This window comes from Garra rufa, chromosome 4 (genome assembly GCF_049309525.1).
Source record: "Garra rufa chromosome 4, GarRuf1.0, whole genome shotgun sequence".
Classification (NCBI taxonomy): domain Eukaryota; kingdom Metazoa; phylum Chordata; class Actinopteri; order Cypriniformes; family Cyprinidae; genus Garra; species Garra rufa.
Window position 1 is genome coordinate 24,215,143 of NC_133364.1, and position 26,581 is coordinate 24,241,723.

General features: G+C 35.5%; 1 protein-coding gene across 1 annotated transcript in view; it reads left to right on the forward strand.

The window, feature by feature from the left end:
- Positions 1 to 26,581, forward strand: part of sema3c (sema domain, immunoglobulin domain (Ig), short basic domain, secreted, (semaphorin) 3C) — a 78,397-nt gene that overhangs the window by 18,140 nt on the left and 33,676 nt on the right. Inside the window, exons 3-5 of the mRNA XM_073838889.1 lie at positions 16,740 to 16,900; positions 18,581 to 18,643; positions 22,679 to 22,798. Coding sequence (XP_073694990.1) covers positions 16,740 to 16,900; positions 18,581 to 18,643; positions 22,679 to 22,798 — 344 coding nt within the window. The remainder of the gene's footprint in view (positions 1 to 16,739; positions 16,901 to 18,580; positions 18,644 to 22,678; positions 22,799 to 26,581) is intronic.

Genomic DNA, 26,581 nt, shown 5'->3' on the forward strand with positions numbered 1-26,581 from the left:
GAAAGAAAAAGAAAGGAAGCATCGGTGTAATGGAATAGACAGGTCCTTCCTGTGTTCGTTTATATACAAATGTGAATTTCATTTTCAAAATAAGGCTTAATTTAGTCTACATGTTTGTATTCACTTGGATGCCTCCAAATTGCAGTACTTTTTTTGTTTGTTTTTTGGCTTTTCTACATTAAGTCTGCATGGTTAGAGAACGACTGTACAAAAACCGAATACAAACAACTTAAAACTATACTGTAGCTGAGTTTAGTTCCCTAGGGTATATATCATGAATGAATCCAAAGTCATATTTAACTGCAAAATCAACAGAGATAAATAAGCATTTTTTGGTAACACTTTACAATAAGGTTTCATTAGTAATGTTATTTAATGTATTAACTGTCAGTTAATGAAAATAATAATTCATTGTTAGTTCACATTAATTCACAGTGCATTAAGTAATGTTAACAAACACAACTTGTGATTTTAATAATGCCTTAGTAAATGCTGACATTAACATTAACTAAGATTGATAATGCTGAAGAATTATTTTTCATTATTAGTTCATGATAAGTAAAGTAGTCAGCTAATGTTAACTAATGAACCTTATTGCACAGTGTTACCCTTTTTGTTCCTTAGCTAAATATATTCTTGATTGTCATGGGGGAAAATAGGATCCTAAAAATAGACTTTGTTTTCTGTTTGTAAAATCAATAATAATAATAATAATAATAATAATAATAATAATAATAATAATAATAATAATAATATAATCTCAGAATGTTTTTGGGGAAAATTTTGGGTTAAAACAAACAAACAAACAAACAAACAAACAAACAAAAACAGACCAAATAAAACACAAAAGAAAACCAAATATAACAAAACAAAATCAAAAGAGCTTTAAAGTCCCCCTGAAATCAAAATTAAAGTTTTTTGGCTTTTAGTATGAATATATTAGCCTTAAGATTATCTATAAGCTAGTGTGCTTCAAAACAAAGACAAAATTTGCATTTACAAGATATGAGCATTCAAAACTTACAGTCTCGTCACTTCCGCCAATATGAATCAAGGATTTGGATGATATCACCGTGCACTTCAGTTTCTAATCAAACGTTCTGTCCAATCAAATGCTCTCTAGAATCCGTAGTGTCCCGTCCCCTACACAGAGACGCAATACACGGAGCAGATCATATGTGCGATCGGCATGTATTAAACTACACAGCCTCAGCATGATTATGATCACTATTTCGTTTTAGCAAGAGTTTCATATTGAATCTGTGGGTGATTTATTAGTCTGTGGCTGTCATAAGCTTACAAATGCGGCTTTACTGAGCTCAACGGCTCTGGCCCGAGCAGATATAAATGGAACGCTATTGGCTATTCAAAATAAGTGGGCGGGGCTGGGCGATATGTTTTTGTTTCAGTTAAAAGTACGTCACCACATAGAATAACGCTGCGTGTTTCAAGGCACTTCAGTGGACCTTTAAATAAGTTTAAAAAAAGCTTTTTTTTTTTTGCAAATTTTTTTTAATTGCCATGCAAAAAAATGAAAACGTATTAACCCTAAAAATAGGCTTTTTTTTCTGTTTGCATAATAGTAATAACAATAATATCATCTCAGAATGTTTTAAGGCGACATTTTGGGATTAAAACACTAAAACACAAAACTAAACAAAAAACAGACCAAACAAAACAATACAAAACAAAACACAAAAGAAAAACAAACGAAACAAAACAAAAACAGACCAAACAAAACAAAACACAAAAGAAAATCATACGAAACAAAACTAAACAAAGAACAGACCAAACAAAACAAAACAAAACACAAAAGAAAATCATACGAAACAAAACTAAACAAAGAACAGACCAAACAAAACAAAACAAAACACAAAAGAAAATCAAACGAAACGAAAAAAAAAAAATAGATCAAACAAAACAAAACACAAAAGAAAATCAAACGAAACGAAAAAAAAAGATCAAACAAAACAAAACATAAAAGAAAATAAAATCAAATGAAACAAAACAAAAAACAGACCAAACAAAACAAAACAAAATCAAACAAAACTAAACAAAACAAAAGATAACCAAAAGAAAACCAAAACAAGAAACAAGAAATAAATAATATAATAATAAGCAAAATATGTTCTTAATTAGCATGCAAAAAAACAACAACTTATGATAAAAATAAGCTTTGTTTTCTGTTTGCAAAACCAATAATAATAATAATAATAAACTACAACTACTACAATACAAACTACAATAATAAACTACAAAAGAAAACAAAACAAAAACTGAACAAAAACAAAAAAACTAACCAAACAAAAACACAAAACTAAAACAAAAAACCCCAAACCAAACAAAACAGAAGAAAACCAAACAAAACAACAAACTAAACACAAACCAAAAGAAAACAAAACCACATCAAAACAAAACAAAAAAATAAACCAAACTAAACACAAAAGAAAAAAGAAAACCAAACCAAAACACAAAATAAAAGAAAACCAAACGAAAATAACAATTTTCATGAGATTAACCCCAGTCTTTCCATTGTTACTGTTTTAGGCAAATCAGCAAGCAACACTCTTGTGTGTGCATGTTTATGCATAAGCGAGGGGTGCCTCGTGTTAAGGTGAAAGGTCGCGGGGGGCCCAGGGGGATCGGTGACAGGTGAAGATGTGGCCATGTGCTAATTGGGGCAAAGCAGCCATTAGCATGATGGGTAGGTTAACGTGTAAAGTTACAGCTCCTGTGGGGAACCCTGTGCGGTGCCAGAGAAATACAGCACTGTAACCGAGTCCGATCTGACGCAGAGAGATACGGAGGATTTAAGACTGCTGATAAACTTCAATGCTGCCAAGAAAGCAACCCCAACTGAACTCTGGGCTAATATTATGCTATCTGCAGCAGAAATCTGACAGAACTGGAAAATCTATTACCAATAAATATGAATTAATGCCCAATAATTTCTAATTGTGTTTACACAGGAAGCACTCATTTTCCTTGCAGACTTCCTAAATGACCTGCTCTGTCTGTGTTTTATAAGAATCTTGCTTTAAAGGTACTATATAATTTTTCGTTAAAGTTTAGTAGTAAAGTAATAGTAGTATTAAATTATATATTTTTAAGGAATTTAATTTGGCTCAGTGCTAACACTCAAAGTATCCCACAAATAAAGGCTGTATTATCAATTTTATGCCACTTTTATGCACTCAAACATATGGACTGCCATAAAGCTTTTTTCCATTATGTATAAGAGAACCATTGTAATAGAGTAGCAGAAAAAGCTCTTCTCTGACTGGCGACCCCAGAGGACAGATGTGTTGAAGGATTTAGGGGCAAAATGGCAGCCCGGCTAATGCAAATTGACGCAGTCAGTTGCTAACAGTGCTGTCAGTGTGAAATGCAATGTATGCAGGTCTTCTTCCTCTCTGCCAGTATTTATAAACGTTTAGTGAATGAGAGAGCTAGTGTATTTGTGTATGTGCGAGTGTGTATGTGTGCATTCTAGAGGCCATTGGAATGTGGCTAATGTCAAGAGGACAGACTGTCTGACGACTCTGTCGCATGTTACCCTACAGTCTGGGTGGTCGAGATGCGTTGAGCGCATCCCTACCTGCTTCCTGGGTTCACCTGATCACCCGAAATCAGAGTTTCTAAAAGATGTGTGACATTAGACCACAAAAACAGTCATAAGGATCAATTTTGCTGACTAAATAAGCTTTCCATTGATGTGAGGTTTGTTATTATAGGACAACATTTGGCTGAGATACGATCTAAATATTGAGAAAATTGCATTTAAAGTTGTCCAAATGATGTACTTAGCAATGCACATTACTAATCAAAAGATAAGTTTTGATATATTTACAGTAGGAAATTTACAAAATATCTTCACAGAACATGATCTTTACTTAATATCCTGATGATTTTTGATGCAAAAAAACAAAAACAAATATACCTGTGCTAATTAAAGGAGTAGTGCCCTTTCAGAACAAAAAATTACAGATAATACTCATCCCCTTGTCATCCAAGATGTTCATATCTTTCTTTCTTCAGTCATAAAGAAATGGTGTTTTTGGAGGAAAACATTTCAGGATTTCTCTTACATATAATGGACTTTTATGGTGCCCCGTTGTTTGTACTTCCAAAATGCAGTTTAAATGAAGCTTCAAAGAGCTCTAAATGATCACAGCCGAGGAAGAAGGGTCTTATCTAGCGAAACGATCGGTTATTTTCTAAAAACATTTACCATTTATATACTTTTTAATCTCAAACGCTCGGCTTGCCGAGCTAGACAAGATAAGCATTTGAGGTTAAAAGGTATATTTAAAATTGTAATTTCTTTTAGAAAATAACCCATAGTTTTGCTAGAAAAGACCCTTCTTTCCTCGACTGTGATCGTTTAGAGTCCCTTGAAGCTGCATTTTGGAAGTTCAAACTCAGGGGCACCATAGAAGTCCATTATATGGAGAAAAATCCTGAAATGTTTTCCTCAAAAAACAATTTCCTTACAACTGAAGAAAGAAAGACATGAACATCTTGGATGAGAAGGGAGTTGAGTACATAATCTGTAAATATTTGTTCTGAAAGTGAACTACTCCTTTAAGACTGGTTTAGTGGTCCAGGGTCACATATAAAAGAAAGTCAAAGCCATGATGGTTGGCAAGGAGTTTTGTTTGATTTTTAAGCAGTGTTTTTTTTTTTTTGTATAATTTGCACTATTATAGTATTTATTAATATTTGTAATTAGCTTTTATTCTGATGTTTTTGGTTTTCATTTAAAATTTCGATTTTTAGTATTTGTATGTGCTTTTGTCATTTTTATCATTTAGTATTTATATTGCATTTTTATATCAGATTTAGATTATATCATTGTAGTACTTCAAATTATTTCATTATTTCAGTTGTTTTTCCAATATTGTTAATAGTTTCAGTTCAGGTAGTTGACAGGTTGTCTTTTCTTTCATGAGTGTCTAAAGCACATAGCAGTGATTCTTTGATATGATCAACCCGAACGTTCTTCTCCCTTTCACAACACATATCACATCTAAACTACATGATCTCATAACAAAAACGTACCTATGCGAACTTTTTCGCAATGCGTGGAATATGTAGCACCCTGTATATTTAGTGACATACTGAGTGGTGCTAAAAGAGTGTTATGTTGGAATGTGTTATGTTGGAATGTTTTAAAATAATACATCTGCACTACACCTAAATCTACCCGATATTAAAAGGAACACTTCCTATTTTTTTTGGAAATAGGATAATTCTCCAACTCCCCCTGAGTTAATAAGTTGATTTTTACCGTTTTGAAATCCATTCAGCCGTTCTCCTGTTCTGGCGATATCACTTTTAGCAGCTTAGCATAGATCATTGAATCCTATTAGACCAATATAGCATCGCATTCAAAAATGACCAACCAGTTTCGATATTTGTCCTATTTAAAACTTGACTCTTCTGCAGGTATATAGTGTACTAAGACTGGCGGAAAATGTAAAGCTGCAATTTTCTAGGCCGATAAGATTAGGAACTTCGCAGCAAACTTCCTTGACTATTACGCCGGAATGGGAGTGTAGTTCCTAATCTTATCGGCCTAGAAAATCGCATCTTTACATTTTCCACCGGTATTTGTACACGATATAACGGCAGAAGAGTCAAGTTTTAAATAGGAAAAATAACGAAACTCGTTGGTCATTTTTGAACGCGATGCTATTGGTCTAATAGGATTCAATGATCTATGCTAAGCTATGCTAAAAGTGATATCGCCAGAACAGGAGAACGGCTGAATGGATTTCAAAAAAAGGGTAAAAATCAACTTATTAACTCGGGGGGAGTTGGAGAATAAGCCTATTTACAAAAAAAAGTGAAGTGTTCCTTTAAGAACAAAAGTCAAATGTGACCTAAAAATGCAATCGCAAGCCTGCCGTTTTAGCTTGCTTTTCGATCTCAAATCCTGACGAAAACTTACCTGTCGAAACTTTTTTGCAACATGTGAAATAATTACCAATAAGTACATCTCTCTAGCCTGACAAGCCAGACCCACATAAATGTAGGGTCTGGGCACTCTCCATAGACAGAGCTCAACCAGAGGGGTGGGATAAACGGTTGTCTTTCAAACTCCCTCTCCACGCAATAGGATAGCGCTACAACCAATCAGAGCAACGAAGAAGGTGACGTACTACGCAGTCAGAGCGACGGAAAAGCGAGTTCCTTGCATGTGTGTTGTGGAAAAGCTAGCGGCAGCCATCGCTCTATCTCTCACGCGTAATTCACAGAACCAGAGAATGTCTGACGCCTGTTTCACACATACTCTGTCTACAGTGCGTCTGCAGTCCGTGTGCGTTATGTATGCGGTGCAAAAGCAGCACGGACTCGTTTTGCTTTCACACAGCGTCCGTAACTGAACCGCGGCTCTTTACCACAAACACAACATTTATCCGTTATTTTGATTTAAAATCCAAACATGCTTTTTCAGCATTGTGATCCTCTTTAATCACAGTACACTAATACAATAATACTAGACATTTTCACGTTTAAACTCAATAAATATAAACAACGTATTATTCATCCATTCATCCTCAATAGAGCCATCGCTCTATTTCTCAGGCATAATTCACAGAACCAGAGAATGTCTGACGGAACTTATGGTCGCACGTCAGTCGTCATCATGTTAAACCCGCCCACCGACTCGTGATTGGCCCGGTCGATTTTGGATTTTTAGAAATCTCAAGTGAACGGAGAGTAACTAGACTGCCCTTGGAAGCAAAAGTTTAATAATGTCTGCGGTGACACCAACAAAACCAATGTTACATAAAACATACCATATGTACGTTCATCTTTACAAAAATAACATCTTTTTAACATCACTCACATCGAACATGTCGCAAAATGTACATAACACTAAATATTTTGCATCTTGTGAAAAAGTTCTCACAGGTATGTTTTCGTCATGAAATCAGGTTGTCAAAATATACTACAGAAACTTACAGGTGTGAAAAACTCTACTATAATCATAAACCACTAATTGTTATTATAAAAATAATGGAACTTTAGTCAATATCAACCTTTTTAATCACTTACAGCATGATAGATGATGCCACTAAACCAGGGCCAAAGATACTGTGAGCTAATGAGGATGACGTATGCGGTTGCCTGGATTGAGGCTTTGAGTCCACGAGTATGTGTGAAATCACTTACAGATCACATTATGTGAGTTTAACCATGCAGAACCAAACCAAAGAACCATGTTATTGTCTACACAGCGTCAGCTTTTGAAATGGGTCTAAGGTCATGTCGTGAAGGCCCGAGGCACTCGATCTTCATAAGGAACATGAGTTCTGGGTATTTGTTTCCTGAGCAACACTGGCACCAGTAGCGTTCTGAATGAATGGGACATTGCCTGTATATTTGCATACAGTTAATTTATACACACCAGGTTTTAGCTTTTAGGCAGTGAGGGGAAAGTTAACAAAAGCTATGGCTGTAATTGGAGCTCAAGCCGGTAAAGCAAAGTTAATGGAGGCTGGAAAACTTTGGCTCGGGTTGTGAACTGTAATTAGTGTCTCTCAGCAGGTTCATGCAATCGTTTGTCCACATGGTGTTATAGGCATGGAATCCTTTGACATTCTGAGAGTAGTCCATGTGACATTAGTGGTTCAACCGTAATTTTACGAAAGCTTTCAGACCCTGAATAGACAACAGCACAACCTTCAAGGCTGAGAAAGGTAGTAAGGACATCATTAAAGTAGTCCATAACATCAGTGGTTCAACCTTAACTTTATTAAGCTACGAGAATGCTTTTTGTGCACAAAGAAAACAAAAATAATTACTTTATTCAACAATTTTATTTAAAAAGTATATTTGTAGCTTCATAATATTACGCTTAAACCTGAACCACTGATGTCACATGGACTATTTTAATGATGTTCTTACTACATTTCTAGGTCTAGGAACATTTCAGTTACATTGCTGTCTATGAAGGGTCTGAAAGCTTTCAAATTTCATCAGAATATCTTAATTTGTGTTTGAACCAAGGTGAACCAAGGTCTTACATTTTTGGAACGGCATAAGGATGAGTAATTAATGATTGAGTTTTTATTTTTGGGTGAACTATCCCTTTAATGCTGAAACACCTCAGTCGTTCAAATGTATTTTTAAGCATACAGCCTGGTTAAATATGTTACGGCTGCCACTTCGATTGATTAATCTTTGTTTTACTTTCAAATTACATGGAAAAGCTGAGCTCAGGTCTGAAATCAGTTGTAGTGATTGTAATCTGAAAGGCGGCTGATTTTTGGTTAAATATTGGCAGTCGAGACAAAGGCGCACGCAGCACTTCAGAGTCACATTAGTGGGCAACCAAAACCAGACACTTGGCATGATGACTTTAAAATCAATCCAGGTTCCCTTGTAAAAGAGCTAAGCTGATATGAATCTGTTTATGTGATCACTCCAAGAGCAAGCATGTTCCTTGTAAGGCTAACAGACTGGTGTTATTCTGTTAGCCAGGCTCTAAGAACCTGATGATATTCTAATCAGGTGAGTTTACATTACATTTAATGCATTTTACATTTACTTATATTTAAAGGGATAGTTCACCCAAAAATGAAAATACTGCCTTTAATTACTCACCCTCATGTTGTTCAAAACCTGTAAGACCTTCGTTCATCTTCGGAATACAAAGATATTTCTGATGAAATCCGAAAGCTTTCTGTCCCTGCATAGACAGCAACACAACTGACACTTTCAAGGCTGAGAAAAGTAGTAAGGACATCATTAAAATAGTCCTTGTAACGTCAGTAGTTCAACCTCAAATTCATGAAGCTACGAGAATACTTTTTGTGCACAAAAAAACAAAAATAATGAGTTTATTCAACCGTTTCTTCTCTTCTGTGTCTCAGTTTAAGCATCCATCAAGTTTTGTCATAGTATTGTGGCTTCACAAAGATAATATGAACAAAGAAAAGATAGTATTGACAACATTGGGCTGGTAGCTAGGCAAAAAATGTCAAGGTGAATGTGTACATTAATGTGTATATTCATTAAACTCTTAAAGGAGAAGTTCACTTCCAGAACAAACAATTACAGATATTGTACTCACTCCATTGTCATCCAAGATATTCATGTCTTTCTTTCTTCAGTCGGAAAGAAATTATGCTTTTTGAGGATAACATTTTAGGATTTTTCTCCATATAGTGGACTTTAATAGTGCCCAATTTTGAAATTCCGATTCCAAAAGATTCCAAATGCGGTTGTAAACGATCCCAGCCAAGGAAGAAGGGTCTTATCTAGCAAAACGATTGGTTGTTTTCATTTAAAAAATACAATTGATATACTTTTGAAAGTCAAACGCTCGCAGTTTAAGACATTAACTTGTAAGCACGAAACACAAGATACTTATCTCTTCTAATAAAAATATGATTTTATTGGATAAACCTAAGACATACAAACTAATCTAGCACATAAACACACGCTCATGTTGTCTTGCTCTCCCTGAAATCTTTGTTCACTTAGCACTTGAGTCAGTACTTCTGTAGAGATGTTGAAATGATTTTTGAAGTTGAGGGAGAAAATACGATGGGATTTTTTTGACATACACTCTTAAAAATAAAGGTGCTTTAAAAGGTATTTAAAGTAATGCCATAGAGGAACCTTTTTTGGTTCCACAAAGAACCATTCAGTCAAAGGTTCTTTAAAGAACCATCTCTTTCTTTTTAAATTCTGAGGAATGTTCTTTCGCCACAAGAACCTTTTGTGAAACAGAAAGATTCTTCAAATGTTTAAGTTAAGTTGAATGTTTAACTATTTAGACAAAAATGGTTCTTCTATGGCATCGTGAAGAACCTCTATTTTTAAGAGTGTACCCTAATTGCTTAACCCAGAATACACAGAGAGGAAGAGCAGGACAAGACGAGCATTTGAGATTAAAAAGTATTTAAACTGTAGTTTTTTTAAATGAAAATAACCAAGGTTTTGCTAGATAAGACCCTTCTTACAGAAGTGAACTTCTCCTTTAAACCTGCCAGAGTTTCTCTAATCTTGTAACCTTGTGCCCTGTACATCCAATATGGATTTTTCTGGAAGCTTCTCTTGTATGATCAAACATGTGGTCTTGCATGTCTTGATGGTCTCCTCTGAGCAGATCGAGACTCATGCTGTTTAATAATGAATGTTTAAGACGTTTCTTAGCACAAAAGAGCTTTGTTCTAGTTCTGCTCGACTGCTCTGTAAAAATGAAAACAAAAAGGTTGTGAGTGGAATGAGGAAGAGGTAACTCCTCTATAACCAGCTAGCATGGTTGAGGTTCTTAGTTCATCTTATGGTTGGCTGCTCAAAGCTTGCTCATATTAAAGGTCTGAAGATCATCTTGTTCACATCACTAACGAAACAAGCTACTTTGTGTCTTATACTGTTGACTACAACTTTGAGTTGGTATTACTACAAGCAAACTGTAGTATAAGGAGAATCAATGGGAACTTTCCGGTTTTGACTACATAAGCTTATAAGTGACTTCTAGTCACATATATCAAATATCAATCCACTGAGGAGCTCAGGAAAAGGCCTAGACATAACACTTCTGAGGAAAACCTTCCCAGCATTTCTCCGCAACACATCCCTTCCAGAAAACCACACCATTGCCAGTTTAAAGAGCACCCTGCTGGGCAAACAACACTTCACATGTCACGGTCAATCTTATCTACAAAGCAACACCCAGAATGTCTCTTCCAGGACCAATCCTACTGGGACGTTTGACGAGCATCTCTGGGTTGATCTTCCTGATTTAACCATGCAGGAATGTGGTCAAGCCCATGACTAATACAGCATGTATGTTGGGGAATGTCACAAACAAAATGTATTATCAAAAGCCCTCTTGACGTGATTTAGCCTGGGGTTTAAAGTTACATATTGAAATATGAAATATGGTTTTAATTTGTGTGACGTTGATACATATTCATCATGTGTGCCGCTTTTGACCGCTGACAGTGAGTATGATAGCTGGAAGCGTTCAAACTCTGAGTTTCTCTCAGAAGTCGTCGTCTGGTTTGACGTCTGCCAACTTTCCTAAATGTAGCATAAGTGTGCTTTCTTTACCTTTTATCCGCACTGAAATCAGGACCCTCATCAATAGTTTTTTTGACTGTGGTCATGATTGGACTAAATGATGTTTTTAAATTAATAACATGCTTTAAATTCTGGTTTACCTTTAGCGAAATGCTTATGTGGTTTAGAATTCCCTTTCACTGATGACTGGGTTCTCCAAACATTCACAAGCTGTGTGTAGATGATGGATGCTTATTTTTGTGTGTCCAATTCTTGCTATTAACAAACCATTAACTTGCATTTGGCCCCAATAGACTCCTAATTTGCTGCTTATTAATAGTTAATTAATTAGGGATGTAGAATATGGTCATGTATGGTCAATATGTTAAAAGAGCAGGTCACTTTCAGAACAACAATTTACAGAAAATGTACTCACCCCCTTGTCATCCAAGATGTTCATGTCTTTCTTTCTTCAGTCGTAAAGAAATGGTGTTTTTTGAGGAAAACATTTCAGGATTTCTCTCCATATAATGGACTGCTATGGTGCCCCCGAGTTTGAACTTCCAAAATGCAGTTTAAATGCAGCTTCAAATGGCTCTAAATGATCCCAGCCGAGGAAGAAGGGTCTTATCTAGCAAAATGATGGGTTTCAATTTTCTAAAAACATTTACAACTTATATACTTTATAAGCTAGACAAAACGAGCATTTGAGGTTAAAAAGTAAATTATTTGTAATTTTATAAGCCATCATTTTGCTAGATAAGACACTTCTTTCCTCGGCTGTGATCGTTTAGAACCATTTGAAGCTGCATTTTGGAATTTCAAACTCGGGGGCACCATGAAAGTCCATTATATGGAGAGAAATCCTCAAATGTTATCCTCAAAAAACATAATTTCCTTACGACTGAAGAAAGAAAGACATGAACATCTTGGATGACAAGGGAGTGAGTACATTATCTGTCAATTCTTGTTCTGCAAGTGAACTACTCCTTTAATAATAGGCATGCTAATAAACAATTAGTTAATAGTAAGAAATTGGTCCCTACACTAAAGTGTTATCATGTGTCTAAAATCTGGACCCATTAAGCCATTCACAAAACAAAAAATACTCAGTTTTGAGTGTTGAAAATGTACAGTAGGCCTGTTCGTCAACAGTGAAGCTTCTCAAAAAACAAATGAAAATGATCAGCAGCATTGAACTATACTTCAATATGAGGTGAAAAAGACAAAAAAATATGAATTTTCAATTCCATCATCCAAATAAACCAGTCGTTCCAATGAAAGAAATAACATAACACATGTGAGAAATATATACACTGCCGTTTAAAAGTTTAGGATCAGTAAGATGTGTCTTTTTTTTTTTTGAAGAACAACTCTTTTGAACACTGATAATAAATCAGCCTACTAGAATGATTTTTGAAGGATCATGTGACACTGAAGACTGAAGTAATGATGCTGAAAATTCAGCTTTGATCACAGGAATAAATTAGATTTTAATGTTTATTTTAAAAATTGGAAAAAAAAATTGCATCATAATAATATTCACATTATGACATTTTTTTTGTGTATTTTTGATCAAATAAACAGCTTTGATGAGCATAAGAAACTTCTTATCTGATCTTACTGATCCCAAACTTTTGAATGGCAGTGTAGTTACTACAAGTCACTACAAGTGTAAAAGTGAAAGTGGGTGTGAAGTTGGCTTTATACTAAAGTTAATCTCGAGTAACTTTTTTTTTTATAGACGCAGTGTTGCCAATTATTATCTGAATGAACCGTTATGCCTCTCTGAGAATAAAAAACATGGTCAAATTAGTGACATTTCAGACAAATTTCAGGGCAAAAATGGTGTATTGCCCATTGTTAATTAGTGTAGCAATGTATGAAGCATGGCTCACACAAAATTCAATTTTAAACCAAACAACTTTCTGTTGTGGTCAGTGCTGCAAATTCACATGACTAAATTATACTTTTTTGTCTTTGCAAAACTTTCACCTACAGAGTGTTGACTGGATTTTGCCCACTAAATTGGGTAAAAATTACCTTACCCTAACAATGAACTTGAGATAATTCCATAAATCACTCATATGCTTTTTGACCCAGAATGAATCAGTATTTTCCAACAAACCATTTGAGTGAATGATTCAATGACTCATTAATAATGGCAGTCACTTGTTGCCAACTACTGAAGTATTGATGTAAACCTATAAAAGAATAAGAATGTGGCCCATCATTTTAAAAAGGATTTTTCTTTTTTGTGATCTTAAACATTCTTATTAGTCATTGACCCAAATATATTATGTAATCCTATTTGTCATACCGCAATATCACATGGCATATGACAACACTTCCTTTTCAAAAGCATTCAAACCCTAATCAAGTCTAATTTTGATGAAGCTGCCAAGCTTCTCTTGCAGCACGATGCAAACAGTGTTTCTCTGAGAGGTGCACCCTTTAGTTTTGGAGAAGGTTCATGATCCCAAACACAGGGCCAAATTAATACTGCAGTGTCTCATCAACAAAAAAGATGAATGTTCTCCATTGATGCAGTGTCACAGTCAAAGCTTTGATCAAATTCAAAAGGCCTGGCACAATTTGAAAAATTGCAAAATGTTGCAAAAGCGCCATCCAACAAATTCAAACTACCTGAAGTGAATCTATTTAAAATGGGGTTTAATGAAAATTATTAAAATGTGAGTTTGTACAAAAAGCATTTTTTAGTTTTGATATTTGTTAATTATTACAATTTCAGTGTAGGATTAGTAATTGTTAGAATGAATAGAATACAACACTAGAATTGCTATCCTTTCTATGTTAGTCACTTAGAAGTATGTACCCCCTGTTTGCCCTCACTGGAAAAAATGTGCTACGAGACATTTGACCTCAAGTCAAATGTTGTTTTACATTTAGCGTAAATTAGATAATCGTTCTGTTGTATCCCCTTGTGAAAACCCAAATATGAAATGAACTACATCATTTTCTCAAATCGCATTATTAGCAGGTGTGATAGCACCTGTCAATTGGGAATGCTGACTTAGATAGTAACTCTACGTATGATTCATGTTTTCAGGGCTCAGGGGTCAGACACAAAACACCACTGAATCCTCCTGAGAGGGGGAACGTGTGTCCGTTTATCTGTGGGGTGGGAAGGACTTGTGAACGTTTCCCACTGTGCTGTCTTTTACTTTCCCACATGAAGACTAATAAACACTGCCTCAAATTCTCAAAAAGGAATTCTGTCAGAAAGACAGAAAATATGAAAGTCAGATTAAACACAAAGGCACAAAAATAAACAGTTTGAGGTTTATCATTGTTTAACCTAATGAGCTTAAACTAAACTTTTATTTACATTACTGTTCAAAATTGGGTAAGTAAACATTATTTTTTGAATAGAAATTTTGATTTTATTCAGCAAGGATGCATGACATTGATCAAAAGTGAGAGTGAAGACATTTATAATGTTATAAAAACTTTATATTTCTAAAAAAACGCTGTTTGTTTCACAAAAATAGTTGGCAGCACAACTGTGTTCAACATTGATAATAATAAAATTCTTTCTTGAGCAAATCAGCATTTTAGAATGATTTCTGAAAGATCATTAGACACTGAATACGAGGGCTGCTGCTTTGCTTAAAGGAACACCATCCCCACTGTCAAACATGGTGGCAGGAACCTAATATTTTGGGGGTGTTTTTCAGCCGGTGGACCAGGGAACCTAATCACAGTAAACGGCACCATGAAAAAGGAGCAATACATCAAAATTCTCAACAACAACATCAGGCAGTCTGCAGAGAAACTTGGCCTTGGGCACCAGTGGACATTTCAGCATGACAACGACCCAAAACACACACCAAATGTAGTGAAGAAATGGTTAGCAGACAAAAACATTCATGTTTTCCAGTGGCCCAGCCAGAGTCCTGACTTAAATCCAATTGAGAATTTGCAGAGGGAGCTAAAGATCAGGGTGATGGCAAGAAGACCCTCCAACCTGAAAGAGTTGGAGCTCTTCGCTAAAGATGAATAGGCAAAAATACCAGTGGAGACATGCAAAAGCTGGTCAGCAATTATAGGAAGCATTTGATTGCTGTAATACCCAATAAAGGCTTTTCTATTGATTATTAAGAAGGGTATGAATAATTTTGGACATGCCACTTTTTGTTCAAATGTAAATAAAAGACTGTATGTACTTTAGAATTTAACATCTGGGAAATATTTTGTGGCATGGCAAAGTTACTTTTAAACTTTTAAGCAACACAGCATTTTTATATTATACAGAACTTGAAACTAAAATGTGCTGAAATTAAAGGCTCACCTAACAGCGCAATTTCCCTTTATGAAAGTCTTTAAATGGCATGAGTCTGCTGAATGGGGTGAAATAGGATTTTGTGATTTCTGTCTGAGGTTACAGAAGCTGCATGTTTCTAATTAGCCTCCTGAAACCTCTCCAGAAGCGGGATTTCTCTCTTTCGCTCCCGTTTTTGAGGTATTACATTTAAATTGCCTCACATCTGCCTCCTTTTGCAACGTCATGTCTTCATTCCCCTCCATCTAGTTCTCATGCACTCATTGCAGTCTTGCCCTGATGAGTTATTTAAGCAGTAATAATGCCACTCTTATCTCACTGAGATGCTATCTGTGGACTTTGAAGCCTGGCTGATGTAATCTGTTGCCCTCTGCACATCTCTTTATTAAACCTATGCTAGAATGACGAGTTTGACAAGGCCCTTTCCACTAATATAATCCTATAATAGACTGGTGAGACATGCTGTCTACTGTCAATGTTGTTCAGAGAGCCTGGGGTGATCTTCACCTCATCCTATGTGCTAGTTCACCTCCAAAAAATGAAAATTCTGTCACTAATTACTCACCCTCATGTCGTTCCAAACCCGTAAGACTTTTGTTTATCTTTGGAAAACAAATTAAGATATTTCTGATGAAATCCGAGAGCTTTCTGACCCTGCATAGACATCAACGCAACTGACATGTTCAAGGCCCAGAAACAAGAGAGGACTTCAGTAAAATAGTCCATGTGACTCCAGTGATTCAACCTTAATTTTATGAAGTTGCAACTTTTTGCGCACAAAGAAAACTAAAATAATGAGTTTATTCAAAAATTTCTTTTCTTCCATGTCTTTCTTTAATACATGTTCACAAAAGTACCACATTTTATGGGTTTAGAACAACATGAGGGTGAGTAAATAATGACAGGGATGCAAGGGATGGAGTTATTTGTCCTGGGATCCATTAAAAAAGGTGGGAACTGCACAGGTTTTGTGAATGTACAAACCTATTTGGCAGGTACTTCACACAGACATCTCTTTATTCGAGGATGAAAAGCAGAAACGTGAAAAGAAAGTGGTTGTAGATCAGAGAAATGTGACTTTCATTGGGACTAGAGGGAGTTATCCAGTCATTGAAGAGAAAAATAAAGAGGGAGGGTTTTAGAATGAGTGTTAGAAAGAAATAAAGACAAAGAGGAGGGTATCAACGCGGGTTCCACTTCGCTATACATTAGTGAATGACTAATGAGAAAGAACGATGAATATTCATGAGTTTGGCCTTCATTAGAGAGACTTTGATGGTATGGTAAAGGGTTGTTCGTCTTTGTAAACGTATGAGAGCATGAGTGAGTGTTTTGGAGTAAGATTGGGGTTCACCAAGTAAACATTAAAACTTCACATACAAATGCAAAGATGTTTGTGTTTGCATTGCAGAATTACAGAAAACCCAGTCCTTTGAGCACTACACTTTGTCTGAGAAGGAAATGGACTATAGGATTCTGTTCATGGATGAGGATCAGGACCGTATGTACGTGGGATGCAAGGACCATGTACTCTCGATGGACATCAACAACATCAGCCAGACCACGCTGAAGGTGAGAAAGCAGTCAAAACCTCTCTATATCGACATGAAATGTAGCACAACAGTTCTGCTGCTGTAGAAACCACATTTTTCCCCTTCTCATTTGACTAATAGGCGAGTTGCAGTTTGGTTAAACAGTGGTGGCTTTTGAGGAGAACACAACTGGCAAAAATTATGGAAGTTTATCTTTCCTCTTCCAGCTAAGGCTGGCAAAACTTCAGAGATTCATTGCATTCCAGTGCATTGTGCTGGTCTACAGTATGTTGCCTGTCTATCCTGCAGGGATTAAGCCCAATCACAAGTTTACCAGTAAAAAGCCTCACCCTCCAAAATTGGAGTACAATACAGCATGGTCTGTGTCTACTTTAACAGTTTGTGATTGCTAAATAACTACTAGGCTTTAAAGTGGATATTTATTGTAACTTCTTTGAAAAACATGAACAACAAATGAAGACTGAATGTCCAGGCTGTTAAGTGCTTATAATGAACCATGACTGGGGCTATTGATGAAGATGAAAAAATGTAATTAAAAAATGCACGAGAGGACAGGATAATGCAGAGACTCTAAATGGGGAGTCGCTTCAACACTGCAACTTGAATTGCTTGCAATTTTAAGCAATTTAATAGATCCTTGCTAAATAGTAATATGGACCATTCTACAGATTTGGTGCAAACTGCTGTCCCACAACCAAAAACACATTTTAAAAGCATAAAAGGGTTAGTCCACCCCAAAATGTTTTCATTAATCACTTAGTCCCATGTCGTTCCAAACCCATTAAAGCTTTGTGCGTCTTCAGAACACAATTCAAGATATTTGGGATGAAAAATGAGAGCTTTTAGGGCTGTCCCATTGACTGACAAGTAAATAACACTGTAAAGGCCCAGAAAAGTATGAAAGACATCGTCAAAATAACCATAATTTTATGAAGCTACGACAATACGTGTACGCGTGTATGTCATCATTGTTTCGGTAGTGACAAAAGGGAACAAATAATCCTTTATTTGGCAGAAAAACACAAAATTTTGGCACTTTTGTGCAAATTTTTTGTATTTTAGTATGTTTTAGAAGTGTTTTATGTGGGTTAAAATTCTGTAATACGATGTGGTCACTACCAAACTATTATTGTCAATACTGAAACATGGTCTATTTTGTCAAAAAAAATAAGTATATTGAATTATCAACTGAGATGTTATGCTAGAGTTTTTTTTAATGTATATTCAAACCAACAAATTTCAAATCAGTATGATCGATTTTGTCTTTTACAAAGATTAAAAATACAACAAATATCATAAATCACAATTGAAATATTGTTAAAATGGTAATTGTCATTGATTTACCTCTGAAAACTTTTTTCATAAAATAGAAATAATATATATTTACAAGAAAGATGTAAGCAATATCTTAATAGGTCAATATAGCCTTTCTTATTAAATTATACATTACTGTGTTTCAGTAGTGACAAATTTGGTGAGAGGACAAATTCCAAAACTTTCTAAAAATACAATATGAGAATTAACTTTTTAAATCTCTAAATTCTGTAGAATGGCCCATATACATATAAAATGGCTTTTTACATTCACACTTGTTTAGTAGTACCATCATACATGCATACAGAAAATCTGTCAAATGTCTAATGTTCTTTTGCATTTTTTTGCAATTTTCTCATTGCTCTTCTCTTATTTTTCTCCTCAGATCTTCTGGCCGGCATCCACTAGCAAGGTTGAGGAGTGTCAGATGGCTGGCAAAGACCCCACAGTAAGAACATTGACACTTTTAGACTCCTGGCATGTTATGGTTGGCCTGATCTTTTATGCCTCTTATTCACTTTGAAAGCAGCAGCATTCTTGATTCGACTCGTATTTGTCTGTTGCTTGGTGAAGTGATCATCCAGTGGGCTGTTTTCACATGCATTATTCTCCCTACAATCGCAGCAATTAATTAAACTTGTCCCAAATCGATCAAAAGAGCACCAAGCATGAGCTGATTTTAAATCAGTGTTTAGTCCTCGAATTGTAACCGTCATGGCTGGATCAGGAAGAGATAGACGAGTTTATTCAAAATAAAGTTGTATTATTCCAATTTCTAACAGTCATGGCTGGATCAGAAACAGATGGGTCTTGCCCCAGTGCCCATGAGCAAAAGCTGGGTCTAGATGTTGTCTGCAGCGCAGTGGGAGGTCACACCTTCTCTTTGTCATCAACTACATGTGTTAAAACAAAGGCTCACTTAAAAACTCCCACATATCATGTTTTCAGACCATTTTAAGTCTTATTTTGATGTAACAAAGTGGTTATATCCAAATGTCTGACTTGTTTACTTAGTTTTTTACATTAGTCTTCCCATTATTGCCATTATATTGTTCATTCAGACTGATTTGCGATCGAGCACGAACACAAGAGGCGAAATTTATCGCATGAACCAATCACAGGCGAATATAACCAGTCATATCCAATCATATTGCCTCCTCTCACGTGACTTCCAGGGATCTACGCTTACTTTTCCTTTTAGGAGCACTTGTGCTTACTAAATTAGGAGCACAGTCAAAATTTTAGGAGCACCTTCTAATCAATAATCCAAAAATCTGATCAAAAATTAGCCTTCCCATTATGAAGTGATATTTGATTTCCTTAAAAGTGATTTACAGGAAGATTTTTTGGCATTTTTCTAACTTAGAAAAGAAAATTAAAAAGTTAGAAAAGTTTTTAAATTAAAACAACAGAATAAGAATAAGTAGAATAAGTTACCAATCAAATGAAAATAAGTATTAACAAAATTATTTAGTACTACAGAGGTGGCACAGAATAACACAAAAGTGGCTTGTAGGTGTATTTTCATGTCTAATGAGGCTCAGAAGTGGCATGAGTGCAATCAAATTAATAAATTAATCTTGAGATTAATGTTTTAAATATAACATTTTGAATACAGCAATATTAAATGATTTAAACAACGGAAAAGATACTTTAAAAATAAAACTATATCTGCCAGCAGGTGGCGGCAAGACACTGATTTAATTACTGAATCATATCATTCATTTGATTCTTTCGAATGGCTGATTCATTCAGGAATAAAGCAAGTGGCTGTCTTTATGAAAGGGAAATTGAATCATTGACTCACTAGATTCGTTTAAAAATGCACATTCATTCATAAATGTGCAGCGGCTCAGTTGCGACTTGTTTCAGACAATTTTTGACGACGAAATAGAGCAAAATCAGGCAATAGTGTTATAATCAGACAATATAAGTTACTTAATATTAACTTCTTGTTTAAGAACTGTATTAAATCAATATCTATATCAATATGTTTACAAACTCCCTTAAAAATCATTAAAAGCTGTCACTTATCTTAATATCCGAAGTGTTACTCGTCGTAATTGCATTTTTACTAGTAACAATTCAATTAGAGAGCTCTATAATTAAATTTTTACTAGTAACAATGCCAAATAGAGAGCTGTCTAATTAAATTCTTACTAGTAACAATTATACTTAGAGAGCTTTCTAATTCAATTATTACTAGTAACAATTCCAATTAGAGAGCTCTACAAATTAATTTTTACTAGTCATATGTCTCCATTGACTTCCGTTCATTTTTAATTACAGAGCTCTACAACTGAATTATTACTAATAAGAATTACAATTAGAGAGCTCTCTAAATCAATTTTTACTAGTAATAATTTCAATTACAGAGCTCTGTAATTTAGTTTTTACTGCACTGTAAAAAGTTTTCACCAGTTTCAACTGTAAAATTAAGTTAAATCAACTTAAGTCATTTTAACTCACAAGTTAAATCAACTTACTTTGTTGTAATAAATTAAAATGACTTAAAATTTTAAGTTAAATCAACTTAAGTCATTTTAACTCACAAGTTAAATCAACTTACTTTGTTGTAATAAATTAAAATGACTTAAAATTTTAAGTTAAATCAGCTTAAAACTAAAAGGCAGCTACTGGACTTAGGTTTTTAAGTTGAATCTGGTGAATTTTTTTTTACAGTGTTCCGATTAGAGAGCTTTTTAATCTAATTATTACTAGAAAAATGCAATTACAGAGCTCTACAATTCCATTTTTACTAGTAAAAAACTACATTAAAGATATGTTTAATTTCAGAGCTCTGTAACTGAATTAAAGAGCTCTCTAATTCAGTTCTTACTAGTAACAATTGAATCAGAGAGCTGTCTAAACGGAACTGTTATTAGTAAAAATTGATTTAGAGAGCTCTCTAATTGTAATTGTTACTAGTAAGAATTTAATTAGAGAGCTCTCTAATTGTCATTGTTACTATATATTATATATAATATTTTAGGCTAAAATGGCTTGCCATATTCATTGCAATCTCACAAAGTCCATTATAATCAATGAAGCTCTCTATACTGCACAATGAATCTCTTATTTACACTCTCTCTACACTTCGTTTATGAAAGGATTCGTGAGATATGTGTGTGACACATTACTCAATGTTGCAAAAACACGTAGAACACTGCTTTCCCCCATTCATTCTCAATTACCCCCCAACAAACCCACTGTACGCTTTAGGAGGTCTGTTAAAACTCAATTGGCTCAGAGGAGGCAAGAGAGACATGGACTCCCGCTGTAACTTCACCTTTATTTATTTCTTTTTTTGCTGAATTCCAAGGTGAAAATGCCACAGAAATGTCTTTGGAAGTTTTCATAAAAATCACCCAGCCCTAAATTGTAGTGCTACAGTGGTCTAATAACTTTACCAGTGGGGGTACAAAGCCACATGTCACATAGTGATATATGCAGCTTTTGCAGAGTTCGCAGATCAGCCTTCCCGCACTGCTTCTGACAAATATTTGTGTTTGAGCTTTACAGTCTGTTTCCTCCCTCTGTGTGTGCCTGTGTTTAAACCATAGGGTTTATGTCACAGATTTCCTCTGACGTTTTATTTGCATCTATGAATCTGTAGCACAGCCCCTTGTCAGGTTGTTAGGTTTCCTCCTCTCACAGGGATATACCCCATCCTTCTCCCCCCTGACAGGACCAACAGCCATCGGAGCGGCAGCGCGTGACCTCACATCATCCGAATCCATCTGCATCATTTGGGAAACACTGAGGCGTTTCTTTAACAGAGCTGTAAATGATATTAAGACGTGTTTATGGAGCTCTTTCTTGTTAATTCTAGCTGATCTGTACGTGAACCATAAGCTGTCAAGACATCTCTTTGCCTTTACGGAAGAAAAAGGTTATATACCATAAATCAGAAGTGAATACAAGCCAGAAGAGGATAATGTTAATATGTGCAACAAAAAAAGAAATATTAATGACAAACACATGAAAGTGGAGATGGGAGGAGTGGATGGTCGGGTGTGTGCTATTGGAAGTGCTGTTATTTTTCTGGAGTTGCTCTTGAAGGACCCGTGTGTGCACATGCTAACCGAGAGCTCATGCAGCTGCTGTTTTGACACACTTCGCCAAGTTCCTAACTGCTCCCCTGGCGCTTCTTTTCTTTCTCTACTCATCCCTCTCTCACTCTTTCTTTGGGCTGGATCATGTGCAGTTGGTTTGGCATGACTTTAGTTTGGGATTCCTGTATTCTAAGACAGGCCTTGAATTCCTGACCTATATAAACTTCTACTTCCTCAATTACAGGTTTGGATCAAAATGAAATGTTTTCATTTTAATTGGCATTGTCAGTTTTCAAAACAAAAGAACTGAGCGTATCGTCTTGGTAATAGAATTATAGCACTAAATGGCTTAAAATGACCTCAAAAGAGATTTTAGTAAAATCTTTAGGAACAATAACAATGATCTCTATCTTTTATGTTCTCCTCAGCATGGATGTGGAAACTTCTTACGAGTGATCCAGCCTTATAACAGGACGCATCTATTCATCTGCGGCAGTGGAGCCTACAGTCCAGTGTGTGCATATGTTAACCGTGGCAGGCGTCCGGAGGTCAGTTTACACTCACTAATGAAAAGCAGACAAATCATCTGATTTAATTCAGTTTTACCTTCATTGTACTACATTTGCTTTAGATTTCTAAAATGTTGGATTGGGAAATAGACAGTAGGCATATAGTCTACTAATTTCCTGGTAAAAAGAAGTGTTTATGTAATCTAAAATTTAACATCCTTTAAAAAGCACATGTCAGTTTAGACCAGCAAGGAAATGAGGGTAGTTAGAGGTTAAAAGACAGAAAGAAAACCAAAAAAGAGACCACGATGAGACAAGACAAGATTAGATCAACTGAGAAAAAAAAAAAAAAAAAAATTTAAATTAAATGAGATGAGGCTAGATGTGGCAATCGAGAGAGGAGAACAAATAAAGCAACAGATGCCCACATTGACAAACGCTTGTGCGAGATGGTTATGAGTACAAACATGTTTTCATTGATCATAACTTCTGGAGAAAATTAGCGCAGGCACTTAACAAAAATGAAACTTTTGAGAGCACATATGTTGACCGCCTGTGTTCATGCAAACTACCAACTAGAGTATATTTTGAGCTGTGCATTTTACTGTATGCTTACACTACCATACACATACAAATCAAGGTACTCTTTAAGTTTAAGATGAATGTAATGAGATTAAGCAAGAGAAGATAGAAGAGCAGATGACAAAATAAACTAGAAGAGACGAGTCGAAACAAGACAAAACGAGAACCAGATGAGACGAGAGAAGACACAGTTGTGAATACACAGTTGAACGTTAAAACAAGAAATGAGACAAGATGAGATTAAAATGAAAACAGATGAGAAGAACAAAAAGTAATAGGAAGAGAGAAGCTGAGACAAATTGAGGGAAGATGAAACAAAACAAGACACAAGATGAGGACAGGCGAGATGAGACAAATAAAAAATGAGAACCATGTGGGATAAGATGAGAGGAGGCAAGACGTGACATTAGATGGGAGTACATACAAAAATAAAAGGAGAATGAGACTAAATGAGATGAGATCAGACAAAAGAATGAACAGAATGAGAAGATGTGAGACAAGAAGATAAGCAATAAAAAGTGAAGAGACAAAAAGCAGCAAGATGAAACGAAACAAGGCAAGACAAGAGATGAGATAAGGACAGGCGATTAGATGAGACAAGAAAAAATGAGGGCCAGATGGGATAAGATGAGAGCTGACAAGCTGTCACACGAGATGGGAATACATAAAGTTTAAAAGAGAAGAAATTAGATGAGATGAGAGAAGTAAAGATTAAACAAAATGAGAAGAGTTACAAGATAAGATTAGGCAATGAATGAGAATCGAGAGGAGATGAGGTGAGGTTAGATAAGAAAAGACTAGACAAAAACGAGACAAAACTAAATGAGATGAGACGAGACAAGACAAAAGTAGATGAGATGTAGATGAGATGAGATGAAATGAGACAATACTACATGAGATGAGACAAGACAAAACTACAATAGACGAGATGAGACAAGACAAAATTACGAGATGAGACCAGACAAAATAAGATGAGATGAGACAAGAGAAAACTACATGAGATGAGATAAGACAAAATTACATGAGATGAGACGAGGCAAGACAAAACTACATTAGACGAGATGAGACAAGACAAAACTACAAGATGAGACCAGACAAAATAAGATGAGATGAGACGAGACAAAACAAACATGAGATGAGATGAGATAAGACAAAACTACATGAGATGAGACGAGGCAAGAGAAAACTACATGAGACAAGACAAAACTACATGAGACGAGACTAGACAAACTAAATGAGATGAGAAGAGAAGAGACAAGACAAAATTACAAGAGATGAGACAAGGCAAGACAAAACTACATGAGACAAGACAAAACTACATGAGACGAGACTAGACAAACTAAATGAGATGAGAATAGAAAAGACAAAACTACATGAGATTAGATAACAAGACAAAACTACATGAACGAGACAAGACAAAACTACATGAGATGAGATGAGAAGAGACAAGACAAAACTACATGAACGAGACAAGACAAAACTACATGAGATGAGATGAGAAGAGACAAGACAAAACTACATGAGATGAGACAAGGCAAAACTACATGAGATGAGATGAGAAGAGACAAGACAAAACTACATGAACGAGACAAGACAAAACTACATGAGATGAGATGAGAAGAGACAAGACAAAACTACATGAGATGAGATGAGAAGAGACAAGACAAAACTACATGAGATGAGACAAGGCAAAACAAAACTACATGAGATGAGACAAGGCAAAACAAAACTACATGAGATGAGACAAGGCAAAACAAAACTACATGAGACAAGACAAAACTACATGAGACAAGACTAGACAAACTAAATGAGATGAGAATAGAAAAGACAAAACTACATGAGTTGAGATGAGGCAAGACAAAACTACATGAACGAGACAAGACAAAACTGCATGAGATGAGACAAGGCAAGACAAAACTACATGAGACGAGACAAAACTACATTAGACGAGATGAGACAAGACAAAACTACAAGATGAGACCAGACAAAATAAGATGAGATGAGACAAGACAAAACTACATGAGATGAGAAGAGAAGAGAAAAGGCAAAACTACATGAGATGAGACGAGGCAGGACAAAACTACATGAACGAGACAAGACAGAACTACGTGAGATGAGACAAGGCAAGACAAAACTACATGAGACGAGACAAAACTACATGAACGAGACAAAACAAAACTACATGAGACGAGATGAGAAGAGAAGAGAAAAGACAAAACTACATGAGACGAGATGAGAAGAGAAGAGAAAAGACAAAACTACATGAGATGATACGAGGCAAGACAAAACTACATGAACGAGACAAAACAAAACTACATGAGATGATACGAGGCAAGATAAAACTACATGAACGAGACGAGACAAAACTACATGAGATGAGATGAGAGGAGACAAGTCACAACATGAGTCATAAATGCATAGAGTATTTAAAGGTTTAAGAAAGATGTGATAAGATGAGAAAAGACTAAATGAATTGAGAAGAGATGAGACAAGATACGATTAAACAAAATTAAACGAGGAAACCAAAAGTGATAAGAATAGACCAGTTGAGACTAGATGAGGCAACCAGAAACACAATAAGACAAGAAATAAGAAGAGATGAGTAGAGGCAACAAGAGACAAAGATCAGATGGGACTGAATGAGACAATACTAAAAATGAGTAGAGACGAAAAAAGACAAGGTGAGATAAGATGCGGCAAAAATTAGTTTAGAAAAAGGATTGGGAAATAAGAAGAGACCAGATGAGATGAGATGAGAATCCTTAGTTAAAAGAAAAGTGATGAGACCATGAGATAAGAGGGAATGAAATTATACAAAAATAGTAGAAGAGCGAAGACACCAGATGAGATGAGATGAGATGAGATGAGATGAGATGAAACGAGAATCCCTAGAGGTAGAACAAAAAAAGATTGTAAAGAAGAGACGAGGCGAGACCAGATGAGACTAGAAGCAGTCCTGCTAGCCAAGTTCAAAAGCTTGTTTTCTATCATTCTTTTTTGTTTAAAAAGCATTTTCTCTTGGCTAGACACCAGCTGGACTATTACAGAATAAGAAAACTCTGCAATAGGGTGACCTGTAACCTTTAAAAGTGTGCGGAGTAGCTTTGTGACATAACAATGACTGGGCCACCCTCACGTGACTCACATCTTTGCCTAAAGTTGCGTGTGATGTAAAGACCCAATACATTAGTTAATGAATACACGAGTCCCCGTGACAAATTAGAAGCTCTACCACCAGCA